This window comes from Perna viridis, chromosome 3, assembly GCF_037379345.1.
Source record: "Perna viridis isolate PV_CMFRI_1.1 ecotype Kerala chromosome 3, ASM3737934v1, whole genome shotgun sequence".
Taxonomy (NCBI): Eukaryota; Metazoa; Mollusca; class Bivalvia; order Mytilida; family Mytilidae; genus Perna; species Perna viridis.
The window spans coordinates 33,062,267-33,083,871 of NC_142447.1; the positions used below are offsets into that span (position 1 = coordinate 33,062,267).

The following is a 21,605-nucleotide window of genomic DNA, read 5'->3' on the forward strand; positions in this document are numbered from 1 at the left end:
CTGGAGAGGTGGGCAACTAGAGCATCCAAATATAAAATACTGTATTTTAAACTGACAAAATTCTCAGAATTCCCTCTTTCTTTGGGACTAATACAGGCACACTCAAGTTTGATAAAAAAAAAATGACAAACCAATTAAACCTCTCTTGTATTAAGTTCACATTTCTTTCTGTCCAGAGAATGTCATAAAATCTACCAAGTTTTTTGTGTTATTACTGTAGAAATTTCCTATTTCACATTTAAAAACAATATCCAGTCACTTTTGTTGCCTATATTTCTTGAAGGACAACAGCACTTTATTTACTTGTCTAACTACCTGATGCATTATTCAAAAATAAGGTACTACACTCAATTCTCATTTATCATGCACAAGTTACCCATAATATACACAGCATCATGTATCTCAAAATCAAACAAAATAGAATTGATTTATGACCTCTATACTTACTTCACCAACAGAATTAGCCAATAATGAGACTATTTTTTCATGAGGTACTGCTACAACACTTTGGTTATTAATTTCAATAATTCTGTGACCTACTCTGACACCACCTCTCTCAGCTATACCTCCTCTTAGTAAACTACATATCTGAAAAAGTAAATTTAATTAAAGCTATCTCTTGTTTTCTCTTTTAGTTGCTAATAGTTAAGGCAAGTGTGTAACATTTTACCAGTGTTTCCTTTAACGCAAATCTTTGCGTAATTTACGCATAAAAATGTGATCTGACTCCCAAAAAATTGCCTAGAGGGTCGGTCACACTGACACACACACCCCCCAACACTATCACTGAAATAGGTACGAGATCACAATTAATTCCCCTTGACTTTTCGTTGTATACAAATATAGTTCCTTTTTTTTAGTGTGTTTCTTCATAATTTTATGTGGAGTTGTGATTTGGTCCTTTGAAAGAAGGTCAAAATTTAGGACATTTGGCAGTGGTCACTTTTCATGTCTGCAGGGTTTCTGAAGCAAAGTTGCTAAAAATAAAATATGATGGTGAATTTTTCTAGCACTCTTATAGAAATCTGCTTTTATACATGTTTCCATATTGGTAAAGTTTGAATGAGTTTGAAGCGGTGGAATTTTTTTTATATGTCAAGATGGGTCTGTTGAAATGCACTATGAAATTAATTGTGTCCTCATACCTGAACAAATTCCGAATTCCGACAATTCAAAGTGAAAGTAAATTTGTTTGAGTATCGATTTTCTAAATATAGAGTAACTCTGGTAAATATGGAGGATTGGAAATTTACTTCATGTACTGATTCAAAAGGGTTTTACTACAAGAAAAGATATATTTCATGATATTCTAGAATAGGAAACTTTGATATTTTATTGGTATTCTCATTTTTGGAATCAGGCTTCCTTCTATAAGCGCAAGTATTAGCACAATACTTTGCAGGACTTCTTTAAAGAAAACAGGTAAGAACAATACACTTGTTTGGTACATACTGAAAACCAGTGGTGGAATTGTATCCAGTACATGTATACGAAACTGTATATGGTCAGAAATTGGAACCAACTCATTGCAAATTTGACTGATATTACAATCATTAACTCTCTACACTCATTGACACAATTTAAATATACATACAACACCATTCTGTACACTAAAGCCAAGCTGGTATTTAACATCTGGTCGTTTCACCAGAACTTCTACAACAGGTGGACAGGGTACAACGGACAACTTCACTACTGTCTGGGTCTTTACATTCTGCAAAATATATTAGTATGCATGAAAAAAAATGAAAAATTCTTATTTCAATAATTCTAAGTCATTAATTATTTGTAACTTTGAACATATGCTTCACCATGCACTCTAATCTACTAAACTCAATAGGTATTTTATCACTCCTTCACATTTTCATTAAATATCTCAAAGCTAAGCGGAAGTTATAATTTCAAAAACAAATTTTTGCCCAACAAAAGAGATATATTTTAAGTACTTTGACTTGATCACTTTGAGCCTTTTCTTGTATAAGTTTCTTTGAAATCTATATATGCCTACTGAAGTTATATGCTCCAGAAACCAAACTCAGGGCAGGTCAAGAGATGGAAAACTAAATTCTACAGTCCATGGTTTTTGTGAAAGATGGGAGATAATTGTATGAATTATCAAAACCAATGAAGAAAACAAGTACAACTGACAGTTTTCAAATATTTTTTTAGAGTACTTAAGTTCATTTTATGATGAAAATTACAATATGCTTAACATTAAATGGGTATATTTTTGTGAGTAATAACTGACCCCAAATTTCATGAAAATGAATTCATTCAAAAAATAAGTACAATTACAGTGTCTCTATTTAACTTTTTCAGTCCTATTTGTTATATATAATTTGTACTCAGAGATCATACTGTCCATTAACAAAATGGATACTGAAATATCTAATCGAATTCAAACCATTCTAACCATTAAAGCCATTAGGAAACTTTATACCTGACTAGCATAGAGAAAGTAGAAACAGCAAAGCCATTGGTTATTGACTTAAATCATGACCTCTAATCAAGTTTCTTATTTGTGCTAGGAATAATACATTTAGAATTTGAGTAATAAATGTGGTAACCAAAACCAAGAAAACTGATTGTTCAATTGTGCTTAGCAAATAAACAGCAGTTAGAATATTTCCTTTTCCTTATAGAACCATAAATTACAATTTTATTGATGAAACATTTTACATTCAACAATAGAAAAAAATTCTGGCAGATGAAGATTCTTCCACTTTCCCTCTTTCATTGTACCTAAAGAATAGTCACCAACACATGATACTAATAATGGTCAAGGAAAGGATGTTCTGATAAAGAAATGAAAAATGGCCATAGTTCTGAGTTAATTGAATTGACTTATCTATCCTGACCATATGTATACAATATAAGGATGGACACAGGACAAGCATTTTCAATCAGACTGTCAAGCTAGTTTATTTGAAGAAATCCAGTGTCTGAGACTTTCTTTGATGATACAAAGTCCAAATATACAAAAAAAGATAGTAAAGCTGATTACTAAAGGGCTTATGTCACAGTTGCCAGCTGTACTAATTGGAATCATTAACCTAAAAGAGAGTAAATTAATAAAAAAAGTAAATTTCTAGACATTCTCCACAGCTATCATTTAATTTGTAGTTTAATGATGCAGAGTATAATTGATATGGCAATTTTCAATTTAAAATCATGCATATTGATTTTTCTTACCTAAGCTCTTATGCATCCCTCACAAGAGGTATTACTGATATTTGCTGGTTTCCATCTCAATCATAGCCAGTATGACTCCTATTTTTTTCTGTTTTAGAGAATTCTAGTTCTTTACAAATGTTAATTTTGGGACAAATTTCTTTTTCTTTTCCAGCATTCTGTTGGACATTTTTTATTATCTGTGGTATGTAAGTGTAGTATGTATAGTGTTAACAAGGGTGGGCAGATGTTTTGGCCTTGGACATTTCTACCAAAATGTCAATTCTAGTCAAATAATTACAACAAATTACAATTATTTTGGAAATAAAAAACAACAAAGAATTATAACCTGTCAATAAACTACAACTTTTCTATTAAAAGACATAATTTTTGTTTACCTAAATTGCGGTAACCAATCTATAACAAGTTTCCATATTCTACTATTATGAACCAATTACATGGGAAATGAATAAACTTTGGCCGAAATGTCCACTGGCCAAACGTCCTACATTTGTTTATAAGGTATCATACCAGGTATGTGGAAGTGATCCTACCAAATAAGACCCCTTACCTTGATGTAATTCTGACATGCTGACAGTGGTAAACCCACTAAACTGACACCATTTACAGAAATGATCTGGTCTCCAATGTTTAACATGCCACATCTGGCAGCTGGACCAGTGGGCGCCATGTTAGCTATGACAACAGTAGGAACCATTGACCCCCAGCCTGACTCGACTATCACAACTCCTAGTACTTCACCTTTTACCTTTGGGACTATGACCTGAAAATATATAATTATTTCCTGAGTTCATGTTATATTAGCAAGATTTTCAAACAGAAAAGATTTATTTATAACATATTGTTAACACCAATGTTGCAATTATGTCAACCAGTCATTGGAAAAGAACCCTGTAATGTCCAACCGGGGTTCTTAATTATTCATGAGACAGTGTACAAACAGTGAATTTTCATCTTCAAGATAAGCTTTAGATTTGTAACATTCATACTGACTGCTTTCTACCCTCATATATTCATTCTATTTCAAAATGCAAAACATATACATATTCCAATATTAAACCAGCTATTGTACACTTCATAAGTAAGTTATTAGCCAATCCTTGATTTGAACAGTCTTTGTAACTCAGTATCAATGTAAAAAAATTGCTATCAGCATTTAAAAATCTTTCAACATGGAATTACTTAAAATTTGTTCTTCTTAATTGGTGACATCATGGGTAATGACAAGAAGACACATCAAGTTTCTTCACATCAGACAACAGTATTTCAATCAATGTCACTGTGCTTCCAAGATAAGAAACATTCTCCTTCATAAATACATTAGAAAGGTACTGCTTCAGTGATAAAATTACGGTCCTAATGTAATTATTTCCTTTCTTGCCTTCCTGACAGGAAGGAGAAGACTGATAAAAATGGAACAAAACTTGTCATTTTCATTGGTCCTTGTCACTTTGTTGATGAATTATTCAAATTATAATAGATTTAATTTCAAAGCGTCATGTGAAGATTTGAAAAGAAGTCACCACTGTATTCCTGGATCTTAGTGTTTATGGAGTAGAACATTCACTTATCTATAGTGCCATATCTGTGTCTAAACTTAATAGTTTCTATTCAGAAATTTCAATCAAGGAGAATCAATCACGAATTAAAGCTACAATCTCTGTTAGAATGTAAATGGTTGTTAAGGAATTGTGTCAGATACTTCCATTTCTTCTGTGAAGCATTAATGACAAATCTTAACTTTCTCTAAAAGAGGTTCAAAATACTTCCTACTTCAAATCAAGACAGAAATGTGACAACTGACCACACTTCTTTATTTCCACAGGGAAGGACCTAATTCTTTGAACACTGAATATACTTTTCAAATAGAAGATTTCTCTACACTAGCCATTACTCTTAAAACTGGTAAAATGTAGTCTAAATTTATTTGTACTCAACAATTAAGAAATAATTCGTGGAGGGGGTGAATTTGTACTCATTTTAACATGGTTACAGCATTTATATTTGATTATTAAACACCAAGCGACAGCAAGGTGTTAAATGAGAATATACATGCCAAACCCATGTTAAAATGAGTACAAATCTACCCCAAGAAGGAATTATTTCTTTTCTTATATGACAAATATGGTAATTTTTGTGACAAAAATTTCCTAAGGCATAGACAAAATAACAGCTGTTCCATTTAACCTCCCCTGTATGGAAGTTGGATTAAAATTGTAGATTTATGTCATAGAATGTGTTAAATAGAGTAATCAAGGGAACCAAGGTTATAGCAGTAATCAAAAGAATGTAATCCAGGTACAAAGACCAGACATGGAAAACAGACATACACAACAAAGAACATAAAGTAACTAAAATCATACATACAAAGTAACAAAAATAAATGAGCAACTCGGACTCCACTAAAAACTGGGAGCATGGACTGGTAGATGTAAATGCACACAGGTAAATGTGTGCATTTATATCACTGATTTCAATTAGATAACCTCTCAGCTGTTAAATCATTGCATAAACATTTTTAAATGAGTGTTTTGTGTGTAGTGTGCTGGTGCTAATGGTGGGATTGTACCAACATATACTGTTTGATTCTGTTTGTTTGTTGGGGTTTAACGTCTGAGCAGCAATATTTCAGCTCTATAGGGGGGGGGGGGCTTAAAACTACCCCAACAGTTATTCTATAGACAACAATGTTTATCACAGAACATTACAGGATTAAATCGTCTCATGCATGTGATGTTTACACCCAGGAGACTGTGATGATTTATTTTTATTAATTTGATTAAGCTGTTTGAGTAAAGCAAATTCCTTAGAGACAACTTTTGTCATTTTGTGTAAGTGGCAGTCAAATCTTCAATGCATATTGATGAGACTGTTCACAATTATATCTCTACCAGGAGACAACTCTTGTTAAAGTTTTGGCTATCATACAGTTAAATAATTCAAGAAAATTCAAGACAAGAAAGAAATGATATTCATAGAATAAAACTAGTTATTAGCAATTCTAAGTGCTTTCTGGCTAGAACTGTAAATGAGTCCAATAAATGTGAAAAGAGATATGTCATCATGTCTTTTTATAGATCTTAACCATATCATTCCTAGGAACATTATAGCTATCAGCAATATCAACATTTATTGTAAGATAAACATTCCCTAAATATCTGGCTTTTTCAGTAAAACCTTTGCATTTAAATAGGAACCCAATTCAGGATTTAAAAAATAATATTTCATCTGTTAATAAGTACCTTTACCCATTTAAATGAAAAAGATTGAGATTATTTTATTTTTTGATAAGAAGAACTGAAACTGTTACAATGAAGCAATACATACAGACATCAGCTTCTTCGATTGTCATAGGATAAGACAGATACATGTACTATTCAATATGACAATTTGATATTGAATGTAATAACAAACAAGCAGTTTCTTGATGACAAATGTTAGCCGACGCAGTAAAATTTGTTCTTTTTTCTACATTTCATTTAGGAAATAACACATGGCACGCAATTTCAATTTTCGATACAGTTTTTCTTCAAATGCCACTAACTTATCAGTATTTGGCCAATCAGGAAACAAAATTGCAATCAGGTGACTTGCATTTCCATGGAAGAGCGTCTTTAAGGTCAAAGGATAAAAAGCAAAATTATACTGACTGCGTCGGAAAAAATCCTAATTCATAATACCAAGCATTTATATTTCATACCTCTTTGTGCTTTTCCTTATTAGCAAACAAATTCAATTCCTCTCCATAAATCTCCTGCTGATTGAGGACATCTTGGTAGTCTATCTCTTTCATGAGACCAGGATCTTCTATTCCATTGGCCTTCAGAAATTCCATATAGGCCACCTGGAAGGCCTGGCCAATAGACTGGGCTATCAACTGAGCCTAAAAATATATCAAAGAATGAACCTTTGGAAATTAAATTAAAGATTCACTAAAAACAGGGCTAATGACCATTTTCAAATATAAAGAACATTAATATACAAACAATGTCCATTTTCAGTTTATATAAGACGTTAAAACCAGTACAACAAAAACTACAAATAGACCATATATTAGATTAACATATGCCTTTACAGGAAAAATACAAGAAATGTAAGTTTATTGCATGTAACACATCACAATCACCATACTTTAGACACTAATACTACTTCACAATAGAACTCACAGATTGGACAGGAGTATAATGTTTTCTATTAACAAAGAAGGATAAATTAAAATGAAAATATTATCACTCATAAATAAAAATTATCATTGTTACGTTTACTTTTGTAAATGTACAAGTCAGTACACTTTAATTCCATTAGGACACAAAAATTGGTCAACTTCAGTTGCAAAGTCAAGACAGCACCGCCATATTACTTAAACTATATGGAGAAATGAAACCCTTCTAGAAAGCTAGACTTAGTGACAGCACGCCTAATCTGCAATTTGTTTCTAAATGTGGCTCATAACTGCCCTTAAGAGGTGAAAGAGGTGCTGTAAACGAGCCAGCTCAGTTTAATGACTACAAAAATATTGCAATAAAACTAAATCAGGCATCAAATTTGGCTGGCTCTTTCTCTTCCCACAATGAAGTAGAAAGGCTCCAAGAAAGTACTTCAAATTGATGAATTCTATAAGAGAAGTTAGCACAAAGCTATTAATAAACTTTGGTGTGGAAACTGTTAATGTTTAATGTAGCATAAAAAAGGAAATGAAAAACATTGGTTTCACTTGACAGAATGGAAACATAAAAAGTGGAAACAGAGCAGTTAGAGTTCCAGAAACACAATAATTCAAGAGTCTGTCTACACGTCACAATCAAATCAGATTCAGCGGTCATAAAATGCATTCAGGAAAAACATAGAATACTATAGGAAAAAAAGGAGTGTAACTGAAGCCACCAAAAGAGTGTTGTTATATTACTGAGTTTTATAGAGGTTGGAGGGCTAGAATCTCAAATCATTAATCTAGTACTTCTGTGAAAGCACTTTTATTCGTGGGTAGCAATTTTCGTGGTTTAGGGAAAAAGCACAAGTTCGTGGATTCTTGAATTCGTGGTTTTGATGATCCTGTCATACAATTTAAAATAAGTAATCTATTTCTTTGGGAATTTAATTTCATGGTTTACATTTACCCATGAAATCCACGAAAATTGGTACCCCACGAACAATAGTACTTTCACAGTACTCTAAAACCAAGCCTCACAATTGTTGAAATATCAATCACTATGTACAATGAAATACAGTTTAATACTAAGTAAGACTATACTTCCCAGAATTAGAAGTTGAATTCTCTGAGCAAAACACATCATCTTATAAAATGTATCATGCACTTGCTTTTTTGTTAGTAATTGGTATTTTTAACTTTCATGTTATATCTGCCCCCTACATTTTTTCACTCTTTGGATATTTGGATATTCAACCTAGCATTACATTTTAAATCATTGTTTTAGTACACCCACAGTTCTGTCAAGCAACCTTAAAAATATCCCTGCATTCATAAATTATTTGTATCATAAAATAAAGACATTATATAGCTGTTTATGTAATTATCTCTTTAATTCATGAAGACTTAAAGTGCCAAGAGTCATATCAACCATCAGAGATTGAAGAAAATCAAATCAGAGAACACTGCCTAACCTACAACTAAGTTAGGATTGGTTATTTCTAAGTTTAAAGAACCCCTGGGATAGTAATTATTTTGAAATTCCTAGAAATAAAAACCCCATTGGCAATGTAGCAGTTCCAATTAAAAGAAAAAGTTTTATTCTAGAAAACTTTACACAGGAATGTTTGAGTGCAATATTGTTATACAATCTTATTGATATACTTTAACTTCTCCATGTAGGGAAATATGGCAATGAAAATTAAATCATGTTACGCAGAACTACATCAGAATTATTCCATATTTATCCTCTGTTTATTTCGAAAAAAAAATAATAAGACTGACAAGGGTTCTCAAAAAGACTGATCATGGGTGTATAAATAAATCCCCTTGAAAATGAAGGAAAATCTACATTTCTGCTACATACCTATCAAAAGCCATTATACTGTAGCTTGTAGGGGGAAACAGATAATTTATCAAGGCATACTTAACTGAAAGATTAGTGGCCCCAAGTTGATTTATAAATCTTGGGAATATTTTTTAAAACGAATTAAAATCCAAAACTGGAAATCTCATTTGGCCCTTCCCCAGGTGATTCAGAACCCAAATAATTAAGTTTGACCTTTGCAATATGGAACTTTGGTACATAGGAAAACTGCTTTAAAATGTTTAAAAACAGAGAAATAAATGTACTGGACAAAGAAGGAAATATACATTTTTTTGGGCATTTAAAACCCATAAAAACATACGATTTAGAAAATCCCATGAAAACCATTCACTTTTCATATATGTAGTCATATAAAAGAACAGAGTTCCAATGTACCCTGCTAAAAAAGTGTGGAAAACTTTAAATTCACTGAAAATTTCCCAAGTTCAAGGGCCGTAACTTACATATATATCAATCAACCTTAACCAAAGTCGAACTTAATCTGTACCTTCTCATAGTAAGACTACATACAAAATATAAAATCAATTGGCAAAAGCATTACAAAAAAAGTGTGGGAAACTGTAAATTCACTGAAATTTTCTATGTCCAAGGCCTGTTACTTCCCTAAAAATCATTCAACCATAACCAAAGTCAAACTTAATCTGTAACTTCTCATAGTAAGACTACATACAAAATATAAAATTAATTGATAAAAGCATTACAAAAAAGTGCAGAAAGCTGTAAATTCACTGAAATTTTTTAAGTCCAAGGGCCATAACTTCCATAAAAATCATTCAACCGTAACCATAGCCGAACTTAATCTGTAGCTCTTCATAAGGCCACATACCAAAAACAAACTTATTGCAGACAGAGGCATGGCATTTCCATGTCCCCTCGTGACGCAGCACAGGGACATTAAAATACATAGGATCTATGTTTCCTTGTTTTACAGGAATTAATTTGTTAGTCCTAAACACATGTATTTCATAGTGGTCCTCAACATTTGAAAAACTCATGATAAACATTTTTTCAGGTGTTTTTCGTTTTGTTTGTTGGGGTTTAACGTCCGAGCAGCAATATTTCAGCTATATTCAGACAATAAACATGAAATGGATGATATAATGAACATGAGATGAAAAAAAAGGACGGGTCACAAGGATAATAGGGTCGACAAATTTTGAATGCCACTGGAAAAAGGGGGGATGGGTAAGATCGGGCAATTTAGCCTCCTGTGGCGGAGCGCAAAGGTTCCTACTCCTATCGAATACCACATCAGGGTTCTTTAACGTGCGAGGAACGTGGCATCTTTCCCAACACGGTGCACCACTATGGTTTGCGGTCAGGTTTTCTGTATTATAGCCTGACAACCCCAGCATGTAACACGCCAGGGGTACTCCATTCCACCACCTGGGGTACACATCCCAGTTGCTCTGTGGGCAGAGCGCCTAGCCCCCGGCTAGGTTTCTGAGCACTATTTAGTCGCCTTATACGACAAGCTTAGCGCTGCTGCAGGCCTATTCTTTTATCACCCGGTCCTGCACGGGGGCAGGTGTTTTTCAAACCAAAAAAAAACATGTTGCAGTATTTCCTGTCTGTATAATGCCATGCACTTTCATTTATACATAAGTTATAAATAATGTTTTAAAACTTTACAAAATGCTTCCTTTCCATTTTTAGCTCTCTAGATAGTAAGAAGCCATAACCCTCTATTATTCAAACTATTGTCAATAAAGCAGAAAATCCTTGCATTTTACTAAAATCATCCAAAAAATCAATTGCTTTATCATATAATTGAGATGCATACTCTGAATCTTTGTTATAGAGTTAAATTATGTAAGATACTTGTTTGCTCATGATAGTTAAAACAAACCCCCAAAATATGTATTAAATTTACTTCTGGATATGACAACTTGTAAAATTTTATCAAGATCAACCAATACTGGAAGTGGAGTTATGGTGTCTACTAACAATGACAGGACAACATATTATTAAAGTGAGAACATCCTGGTAAAGTTTCGGTGGAATTACTTTTTAACACCCAACCTACCATAAAACCATGTAAAAGCATTACAGATGGGTCCACATGACAAGTCAATGGATTTTATCGAAATTTTGTTATATGTTAAGATGGATACGAGCATAAAAAGCCAGAGTTTTTTTTGTTTTTGTGCTCTTAGTACAGATGTTACAGCACCATCTTTAGAATGACAAGATTTCCCATACTTTTTTTCTGAGAAAGATTCCAGGTGAAATATTTTTGGTGAATTCTTATACAACTAAGGTTTCAATAATCACTAAGTTTCATCCTTAAAGCACATAGTGCATGGTTCTATGGTAGATTGGCTGTTAAGTATGCAGTACAGGACATCTGACTTCACAAATACACTTCTTATATGTCTTCCAATTATCCACCTTGGCCAGTCATTCTTGATTTGTAAATAGTTTTATTGTTGCATGTATATGAGAAATATTGTATAATGGTACCACCATATGAATTCTAATTACAGATCATTAATTTGATAGGTATGACAGAAGATTATTGATTATGTGATATTAATTAAGTATCTAAAAGGAAGTAAACATCATTACCCACAGATTTTAATGAGAAATCACAGCACCATACATGTCAAGACAATACTTAATCCACAAGAAATGTTGTGAATTTTTCTTCCAATATTAATATCTGATATATTTTCAGGCTTAGCCAATAAACAAAAAAGTACATACACCATTCAAACATGAAATTTATATCACATCCAACTGTATTGATGCATGTACTACCAAGTCAGTGATTTTATTTCTCTTTTTAAAAAATGTCCCCTCCTGTTGGATTTGGGAAAATAATTAGTAAACTGGGAACAGAAAAGGCTAGGGTAAACTGTTATTTTTGATAATTTTGTATGATTAAAAAAAAACTGCTAGGGGAAATAGCCCATATTCAGAGGTTAATTGAGGGTAACAAAATCACTGCAAGCCTTATGACAATATTAATACTTCTTAACACATGTATTCAAATTACTCTTATATATACTTTAGTTCAAACAAACCATGTTAAAAATCTTAAGAAAACATACTCAAAATTCCTACAATGATACCATAATGGTTCATTCTCACTTAGCCAACATTTTGAAAATTGATAGTCTCATCTGGCCAACATAGGTAATTGGGGTGTTAAAATAACATTTAGAAATATTGTTTTTATAACTGTTTTATTGAGGCCACCCAAAGGGCTACATTTATGTTGGGTAAAATAAAAAAAAAATATTAATGATATATTTTTAAAAGTATTTATAAAATAATACAAAACATTTTTTAATTATCTTTAAAAAAAATATATAAATATATATATTTCAAATATAAAAATAAAAAAATATAAGTTTAATTTTTAAATTCTGTAAATAAAATTTAATAAAATGAAATGACTGCTATTCTTAATTGAGAATAATTATTATTAATTGATATTAATTAATATAAATTAAAATAATTAAAGATAAGATATGTTCAGCTTGCACCACTCTACTTGACAGATGCATACTCACTATAGCTTGGGATGCTATGGAAGAGTATATAAATGTGGGGCCAACTAGCAGATTTATCATTTCAGTTCTCATGGCGAACGCTCAAGTACACGTAGACTTTCTTGAAAATGGCCGCGGTGGTCATTATTTGCTTCATAATGGTTACAAATATTCAATAAAAACTAGACGCAACGACCGTTGCTACTGGAGATGCGTCTCACGTCAATGTCCTGCTACTCTGACAACACTAGATAATGTTCCTGTTACCATAAACAACAACCACAACCATGACTCAGATAACATTGGTTTAGCAGCAGCAGCCTTTATTAATAAAGTAAAAAAGCGTTGCAGGGAAGAGGTGTCACCAATACCTTCCATTTTTGATGAGGAGCTTAGTAGTCTTCGTAATAATGAGTTTGACGATGATGTCAATGAGATGATAGAGAAAATTCTGACGTTTGAAAGTTGTAAAGCTGCACTCTACAGAAGCCGTTCTAAGGTGCTACCAAAGCTACCAAAAACTCAGGCTGATATAGACCTCGATGAAAACTTCAAAAACACACCAGCCGGTGATCGCTTTCTTCTAATAGACAACACCAACAACCAACATCAGCGAATGTTAGTGTTTGCTACAGACAACAACTTGGAACTGTTATGCAACTCACAAACAGTGTTTGGTGATGGCACATTTTATTCATGTCCTGGGATGTTCTATCAGCTATATACATTAAATGTAATAACATGCAGACAATTTTTTTATATGAATATAGTGCTGATTATAAAAAAATACCATTGCTTTAATATAAAAATATGTTGTTATGTGTTATTGCTTGAAATTGTGATTTGATCAATTATTATTTCTGAAATAAAAAAAATATAAATATATATATATTTATTACTTTTTTCTATCAAACCCCTGCATATTATAAAAAAAACCTCAACAAATTGACACATTTACCTTGAATAATTATTATAGTCCCCATGGAAGAGGCCCCAATCAATTAAATAATTGCAGTAAAAACAATTGCAAAGTCTCACCTAGCCTACATGAATTTAATTACCTGTAGGTACCTGAAATACAAAATGTTGGCTAAGTGAGAAGACACCACCATAATAGCCTATTTGATATCTTAAATAGCAAATAGATAGAGTTACAAGAAAGTCACTTCATGGATATATAAAGTTGAATTTACTCCTGTAAAAATTGTAATTCAAAATAATACATATTATATAAGTGTTATAATGGTCCAAGTAATAAACAGTCTAAAAGTGAGTTACACCAAGGACAAAACATTAAGTTAAACATGTTATGATGCAAAAAATATCTCCACTCATACAGGAAGTTGACATCATTGGAGAAGGTTACTAGGTGAGAAAACAGAGATTAATTTCTCAAAGTATCACAAGGCAGCAATTATCTTACTGACTTCTTTCTAAAAATCAGACAGAAGGTGATTTGTGCATGTCAGAAACCAACCAAATTCACTTTTATTTCTTGTTTAGAAAGAATTACTGATCACATTACCTGTCTTAATTCTCCACTTGGTTGTTGTGCTTTTGAGATAAAAATAATAAAGATTGTACATGAAATTGGCACTTTGCATGAGTTCTTGAGTTGGTTTCATTTGGATGATTTTAGTGGGAGACGGATGTATGATTTTTTAAAAAGTGCAGATCTGAATGAAGAAATAATTATCGATATGCAAAAGCAAAGCATATGTAGATTGAAAAAGCATTGTTTGTTTGGTGGGTTTTTCTACACCATGAATCACTTCACCATTGGCAGTGTCTGAATTTTATGTGGACCGGTACTTAAAACATCAAAGGATTTCACAGATGAAAGTTGGATATTAAAAGTCACTTTATTTTCAATACTGCTTGTCAAGAATGGAATGATGTAATGATGACACAAAGTGTAATGAAAATGTGAAAAAGAGGCAATTTAATTGAAATCAGATGAAAGCATGGTATTGCTAACTTAAGACTAAAGGGTTATGGGGAGGAAAATAATAATGACTTTAGTCCTTTAAAACTAAGGGTTTTTATGTGGATTAGCTGTTAACTAATTCTGCATTGTTAATTGTTGCTTTTTTAGGTCGGTAGTGGTGTGATTGATATGTAATTGGACTGCATTGGAGTGATAAATGAGTATAATATGAGGAAGGCAATGGCTTTAAGTGCAAGCGAAGTCCAAAGCAAAAGTATCAGGTTCCCTTTTTAACAAATTAGACTTCATGCCATTTATCATTTTGCCAAGTTTGTTTAGGAATTTTTCATTAGTAATGAGTGGGAGATGGCAAATTCATAAAATTGTCCGAAGAATTGTTTGGTTTTATAAAGTTCCCCCAACTGGAAGCAGTTTTTTTTTTAAATAACAGATGTCTTGCAAATATCTGGTCTAGCCTGTATTTTTAATATTTCTTAAGCTTCAATGTACCCTGATGTAGTGTTTTGTCTGGATGAAAGTTTCTCCAAGGGTTTATTGCTGAATTTTTAGATTAGTTTATTCACATTTAAGAAAGTGCAATATATATGAATAATAGGTCAGAGCAAAGTGTGACAACTGAATACTGGGACAGAAATAAGCATGAACACTGAGTACTAAGACCAAGTTATTGTAACAGCTGAGTAGTAGGACTGAGTCAAGTGTTCACTGAGTACTAAGACCAAGTTATTGTAACAGCTGAGTAGTAGGACTGAGTCAAGTGTTCACTGAGTACTAAGACCAAGTTATTGTAACAGCTGAGTAGTAGGACTGAGTCAAGTGTGATAACTGAGAACTAGGCCTGAGTCAAGTGTGATAACTGAGTACTAAGCTTTAAGTAAGCATGAAAGTTAAGTAATAGGACTGAGTTAAGCATAAAAGCAGAGTAATAGGACTAATTTAAGCATAAAAGCTCAGTAATATGACTGAGTTAAGCATAAAAGATGTGTTATACGACAGATTCAAGTGTAAAAGCTGAGTACTGGAAATGAATGAAGCATGATCAATGAGGAGTAGGACTGAGTAAGTGTAATAACTGATTACCAGGACTGAGTTGCTTGACAGCTGAAGACTTGGACTGAGTTAAGCATAGTAACTAGATATTTGGTCTGAGTTAATGTAATAACTGAGCACTAAGACTGAGTCAAGTGTGATAACATAGTTCTAGGAACGAGTTAAGCATGAAAGCTGAGTACTAAGGCAGAGTCAAGTGTGGAAGCTTAGGACATGTACACAGCAAATTGTAATAGCTGAAGACTAGGACTGAATTAACCATGATAGATGAGGACTGGGACTGAATGAAGCATGAGGCATGATGAGAACTAGGACTGAGTAAGAATGAAAACTGAGTAACAGGATTGAGTCAAGCATGAGAGCTGAGCACTACGACTGAGTTGGGAATGATAGCTGAGTACTAAGATTGAGTTTAGCAAAATAACTGAGTACTAGGACATAGTGTAATAATTGAGTACTAGACTAGTGTGAAAGCTGAGTACTAGGTAAGAGTTAAGCATGATATCTGAGCTCTAGGATTGAATCAAGTGTGGTATTAAATTGAGTAATAGGACTGAGTCAAGGGTGATAAATGAGTATTAAGCTAACGTTAAGCATGAAAGCTGAGCACTAGGACTGAGGTAAGTGTAGTAGCTGAGTAATAGAATTTGGTTAACTCTGAAAGCTGAGCACTTGGACTGAGGTTAGTGTGGTAGCTAAGCACTAGGGCTGAGATAAATGTGGTAGCGGAGCAGTGGGACTGAAGTTAAGTATGATCACAAAGCACTAGGACTGAGTCAAGTGTGAAAGCTGAGTACTAGGTCTGAGTCAAATGTGGTAACTGAGTAAAATGACTGAGTCAAGTGTGATAGCTGAGTACTAAGTCTGAGTAAAGTATGATAGCTGAACACTAGGACTGAGGTAAGAGTGGTAGTTGAGCACTGGACTGGCGGTGATATGATATCAAAGCACTAGGACTGACTCAAGTATGATAACTGAGTACTAAGACTAAGTACAGTGTGATAGCTGAGCACCAGAACTGATAAGTGTAACAGCTGAGCACTAGGACTGTGGTTAGTGTGTTAGCTTTTCACTAGGACTGAGGTTAGTGTGGTAGCAGAGCACTTGGACTGAGATTAGTGTATTAGCTGAATACTTGGATTGAGGTAAGTGTGTTTACTGAGCACCAGTACAGAGGTTAGTGTGGTAGTTGAGCACTATGACTGAGGTTAGTGTGGTAATTGAGCACTAGGACTGAGGTTAGTGTGGTAATTGAGCACTAGGACTGAGGTTAGTGTGTTAGCTGAGCACTAGGACTGAGGTTAGTGTGTTAGCTGAGCACTAGGACTGAGGTTAGTGTGGTAGTTGAGCACTAGGACTAGGATTAGTGTAGTAGCTGAATACTAAGATTGAAGTAAGTGTGTTTACTGAGCACCAGAACTTAGGAAGAAAATATGTGTTCACTTCATCCAGAATTCAGAACAATTTCATAAAATGTGTGTTATTTTATCATTAGTAGTTCCATATTGACAAGGCATTTTCTCTTTTGAGACTGAAAGGAATAGGATTTAATTTCATTCTAATACGTTTTTTTTTAAACCACTACAGGTCACAGATCAGTTTTACCAAGATAAAAGTAATGCTTCCTAGATTCAGTATATTCCTTATAAAAATTGAAAGGCTGCCTTATATGCACTGCAATGATTGGATGAAGGATTAAACATAAGCATAAAGTTTCTTCAGCTTTGGTTTGATCAATTTAAAATCACAATCCCTACAAGTGAAAATCTAATTTATTTTAGTGTCAACTTCATTTCCTCTCTCAACACCATCATATACACAACAAATCCTACACCAACTACTCATCAACACTGCAGAAAAAAGTTTGTTTCATCACTTTTACAATTCTAATCACCTTACTTAAATAATGGTGTAGAAATACAACATCTATTCACTTCATGAAAAAAAAAACATACCAAACTGATAAATCTAGGCAATAGGCAAAAAGTAACTGTCAAAAAGGAAAGTTTGTATAACAAATGGCAATATCAAGGGGAAAAGGCCATATCAGTGCAAAATATTTTTGACTTATAAAAGAACATAGCAAACCTATTTTCTAGCAGTAAATGCTATTGTGAAACTTTTTTTACAGAAATCTGTGAATGGCATACTGCTTTCATGAGGATTGAAAAATCATCAATATTGGCAAATGATAACAGGCTTATGAACAAAAAAGTGGACACAATGATAAAACAATAGAGTTACTAATCTTCTCAGTCTGAACGGCTGCCAGTCATTAATCAGAACAAAGAGGAAACCCGCTTATTACTTAGAACTGCACTGTTAGTTTGCCTAAATCTGATCATTCAGCATTCAGTACTGAAAGGTGTATCAAAACCATTGATAGAACATGACCTTTCTCTCTGCAAACATGATCGATCAGACAAACTAGTCTTTTATTGTAATTATAGTAATCAATTTATTCCCCAATGCTAACTGTGATAAGTTAAATTGTTACAAAACAGACAAAGTAAATAGGATGATGCTAGATTTTTATTAAATGGGTGTCTAGCTTAATGTCTTCAATCCTAACACTATCGCCTGATTTATCTTATTCTGGTTCCCTAGCTCTCACACTATTTTCCTACATGTCTAGTTAGGTTATCGGTCCAGCTCTCACACTATTTTCTTATACATCTAGTTAGGTTCCCTGTCCAGTTCTCATGATATTTTTCCTTACACCTACTAAGGTTCATCCAGCTCTCATTTATTTTTTTCCCGTACACCTACTAATGTTCCCCATCCAGCTCTCATTAATTTTTCCCTTACATCTACTAAGGTTCTCCTTCCAGCCCCTATTTACATTTTCCATTACATCTACTAAAGATCTCCATTCAGCCCTCATTCATTTTTTCCATTACATCTTAATAGGTTCCTAACCAGTACACATGCTTTTTCTCTTTCATCTAATAAAGTTCCCTGTCCAGCTCTTATGTTTTTTTGCTTTACATCTCTTCAAGTTCCCCTCCAGCTTTCATGATTTTATTACTTGCATCTACTGAGGTTTGCCATCCAGCTCTCATGCTTGTTTTACTTCCATCTTCTAATGTTCCTCATACGGTCTTTAAGCTCTTTTATATTATATCTAGTGAGATGCCTTGTCAAGCTCTCATGTCTTTTCCCAAACATCTACTATAGGTTCCCCTCCAGCTTCATGTACTTTTTCTTTCCATTACATCTACCTAAATAACTGTCAAAGTCTCGTCCTTTTTTTCTCTTTCATCTACTAAGTTCCCTTCCAGTGCACATGCTTTTATCCCTTAAATCAACTTAGATCCTCTGTCCAGCTCTATTGTCTTTTCTAAAAACATCAACTATGATTCCCCACCAAGCTCACATCTCCAAATCCAGCTTTTATGGTTGTTTCTCCATACATCTTATGTTCACTGTACAGTTCTAATGCTTTTTTCACATACACAGGGGTTTTCCTGGCTTTTGACCATTATGAGCCCATAACATGGGCCAATGGCCCATTTTATATAGGAGCCAATGGAAATATTCAGGATTTCAATGGGGCATTTGGAAAAAAGATGGGACCTTGCAAAATTTCAATGGGCCAGAAATCTCTTAATACTGTCAAAAGGCACAAATAAATAGTTTATTTTTGTGCTTTATCAAGAGGCCCAGCCAAATAAATGACCAATCTAATTATATCTCAACACATTTTGGCGTAAAATTAAAAAGACCCATCCCAGAATAATCCCTGCATACAACTACTGAGGTTCCCTGTCCAGTTTTCATCTTTTTTCCTTTATATCTTCTAAGGTTTCCTGTTAAGTGTTCATAATTTTCCCTCAACTTTACTATGGTTTCTCCATCAAGCTTTCATGATTTTTCCCTAGCATCTACTCACAACTTTCTTCTTTACAAAAAGAAAGTCCTATGTAACAATTATCTTAATACTTTCTTCTTTATGCACCTTAACAAAAAAATGTTCTTTTCATCATGAATCAATATGGTTAAACTAATCTACTTTGTGATGCGGATCATTTCTTACATGAATGGTAGCAACATAAAAGAACCATTGACAAATAATAACAACATAGAATTCAACAACCTGTTTTCAGTCATTGTACCATACGAAAAAAAAGTAGTTGCTAAAATTTCTCCTATTTCCTTCTTCACCTTCTTCTAGTTGAGAAATAACCTTTGCATGACTGTTTTAAATCAAAGGATTTAAAATTTATTCTGTGTTAACTTAATGGAGAAATAAGCTTTGATCAAAATTATTTTCACATAAATGTTAATATGACACATACATGCCATCTCTATCAGTAGAGTCAGTAGCCAAATATGACATTTGATTAATTTCCTGATACTAGTAGTAGAGTATATGGGAAAATCAAGGACTCATTACAAATGAACAAGGTACATCATAGCTAAACTCAGCTGTCATCCAGGCAGTTACATAGAACATCAATTACAGAATAACCACATGGAGAGTCTAGGAATATTGACTGAAATAGGCTCACAATGGGAATCATGACATTAGAAGTATCATACCATTATGATATAAGCAAAGGAAGCTGGCCAACATCTCAGTAAAACATACTGGTTAAACTCATTCACAAGATGACAATGTATAATGTACTGCTGAAACAACATGACTTAACACAATAGTAAAGATTTGATATAGTTCTACAAGGAATTGAGGAACACACATACAACAGTACAGGAATAACATTTTTGTCCTCTATTATTTAGCATTTAGTCTTATAATGCAAGACACTTTGCAATTGTTTTTTAACATATAGCCATATTCTGAAAAAAATCATAATTTGTCTTATGTTTGCTAAAAGAAAAACCAGAATGTATAAAACCAGAATGTATAACTGAGTAACGACCCTATATGACCTTAAACCTAGTATCTGCTCTTTTCTTTGCATTTTTATAACACATATTCAAATATTTCATTTGTAATGCAAACTAATGACTCTACTGTAAATAATTTTAAAGGATATTATTACTTTTTTATTATACCTCAAAAAGCAGTAAATATTCTTTTGTATGTAAAAAATATGCATTTTTAACAAGAAACTGTGTTAAGTCACTGGTAATTTAAAAAAATCAATCAATGCCTTCAAAGAAAATGCAGGTGCATACATAAATGATGCAGATGGAACTATTTTGAAATGTCAGACATCAAACAACATTGATCATAAAGTCTAGTAAGCTTTCTTATCAATTTTCCAAACAGGAAGTTTTATTACATCCCTAAAGATTTCTAACTCCATAAACAACCATCCATATTTAATAAGAAGTATAATACCATATTATATTAAATTCTATCAGCTGTATTATACTCCCGAGGCAGAAGGATATTTTCAAGACTCAAATCTACTTTGAAATTGAAAGCATCATGACAATATAAATAAAGAAATTAATGTGTGCATTTATTTTGACAGTTTTGACATTTTTTTACCTAATGTTTATCAAGTATTATCCCACTTCAGTTATGTAAAAAAAAAATTATTGCAAAGCAGTTCTTATCCATTCATATTTTTTACAAAATAAAACATCAAAAAAATATTATTGCTAAGTGAATGTCAGATAGAGTTACTGATTTAAAGTCATTTCCCACACATCTTAATTAAAGTTTTGCAGTAAATATTTTTTAAAATAACTGTACATTTTTGTGGTCCTTATTTTCAGTTTATCAGCATTACCAATACCAACACAATTTTCTATATACTATTTAGACCAAATGTTGCAATGATAAGTTGTCCTCTTATCATGTTTATTCCACCAATGACAATACTCAAGGCCAAAATTTTTCATAACAAGCTTTTTTGTAATGCTGACAATACACATTGTACAACAGTGTAAAAGATACTGTATTGAAAA

General features: G+C 33.0%; 1 protein-coding gene across 10 annotated transcripts in view; it reads right to left on the minus strand.

Annotated features, from left to right (window-relative positions):
• The window catches only part of LOC148621928 (uncharacterized), a 74,371-nt gene that overhangs the window by 5,915 nt on the left and 46,851 nt on the right, over positions 1 to 21,605 (minus strand). For all 10 annotated transcript variants that reach the window (XM_088576793.1, XM_088576786.1, XM_088576794.1 and 7 more), the window contains 4 exons: positions 6,893 to 7,075; positions 3,743 to 3,955; positions 1,595 to 1,714; positions 448 to 588 (listed from right to left, as the gene is read on the minus strand). In XM_088576793.1, the coding sequence (XP_088432919.1) occupies positions 448 to 588; positions 1,595 to 1,714; positions 3,743 to 3,955; positions 6,893 to 7,075 (657 nt within the window). The remainder of the gene's footprint in view (positions 1 to 447; positions 589 to 1,594; positions 1,715 to 3,742; positions 3,956 to 6,892; positions 7,076 to 21,605) is intronic.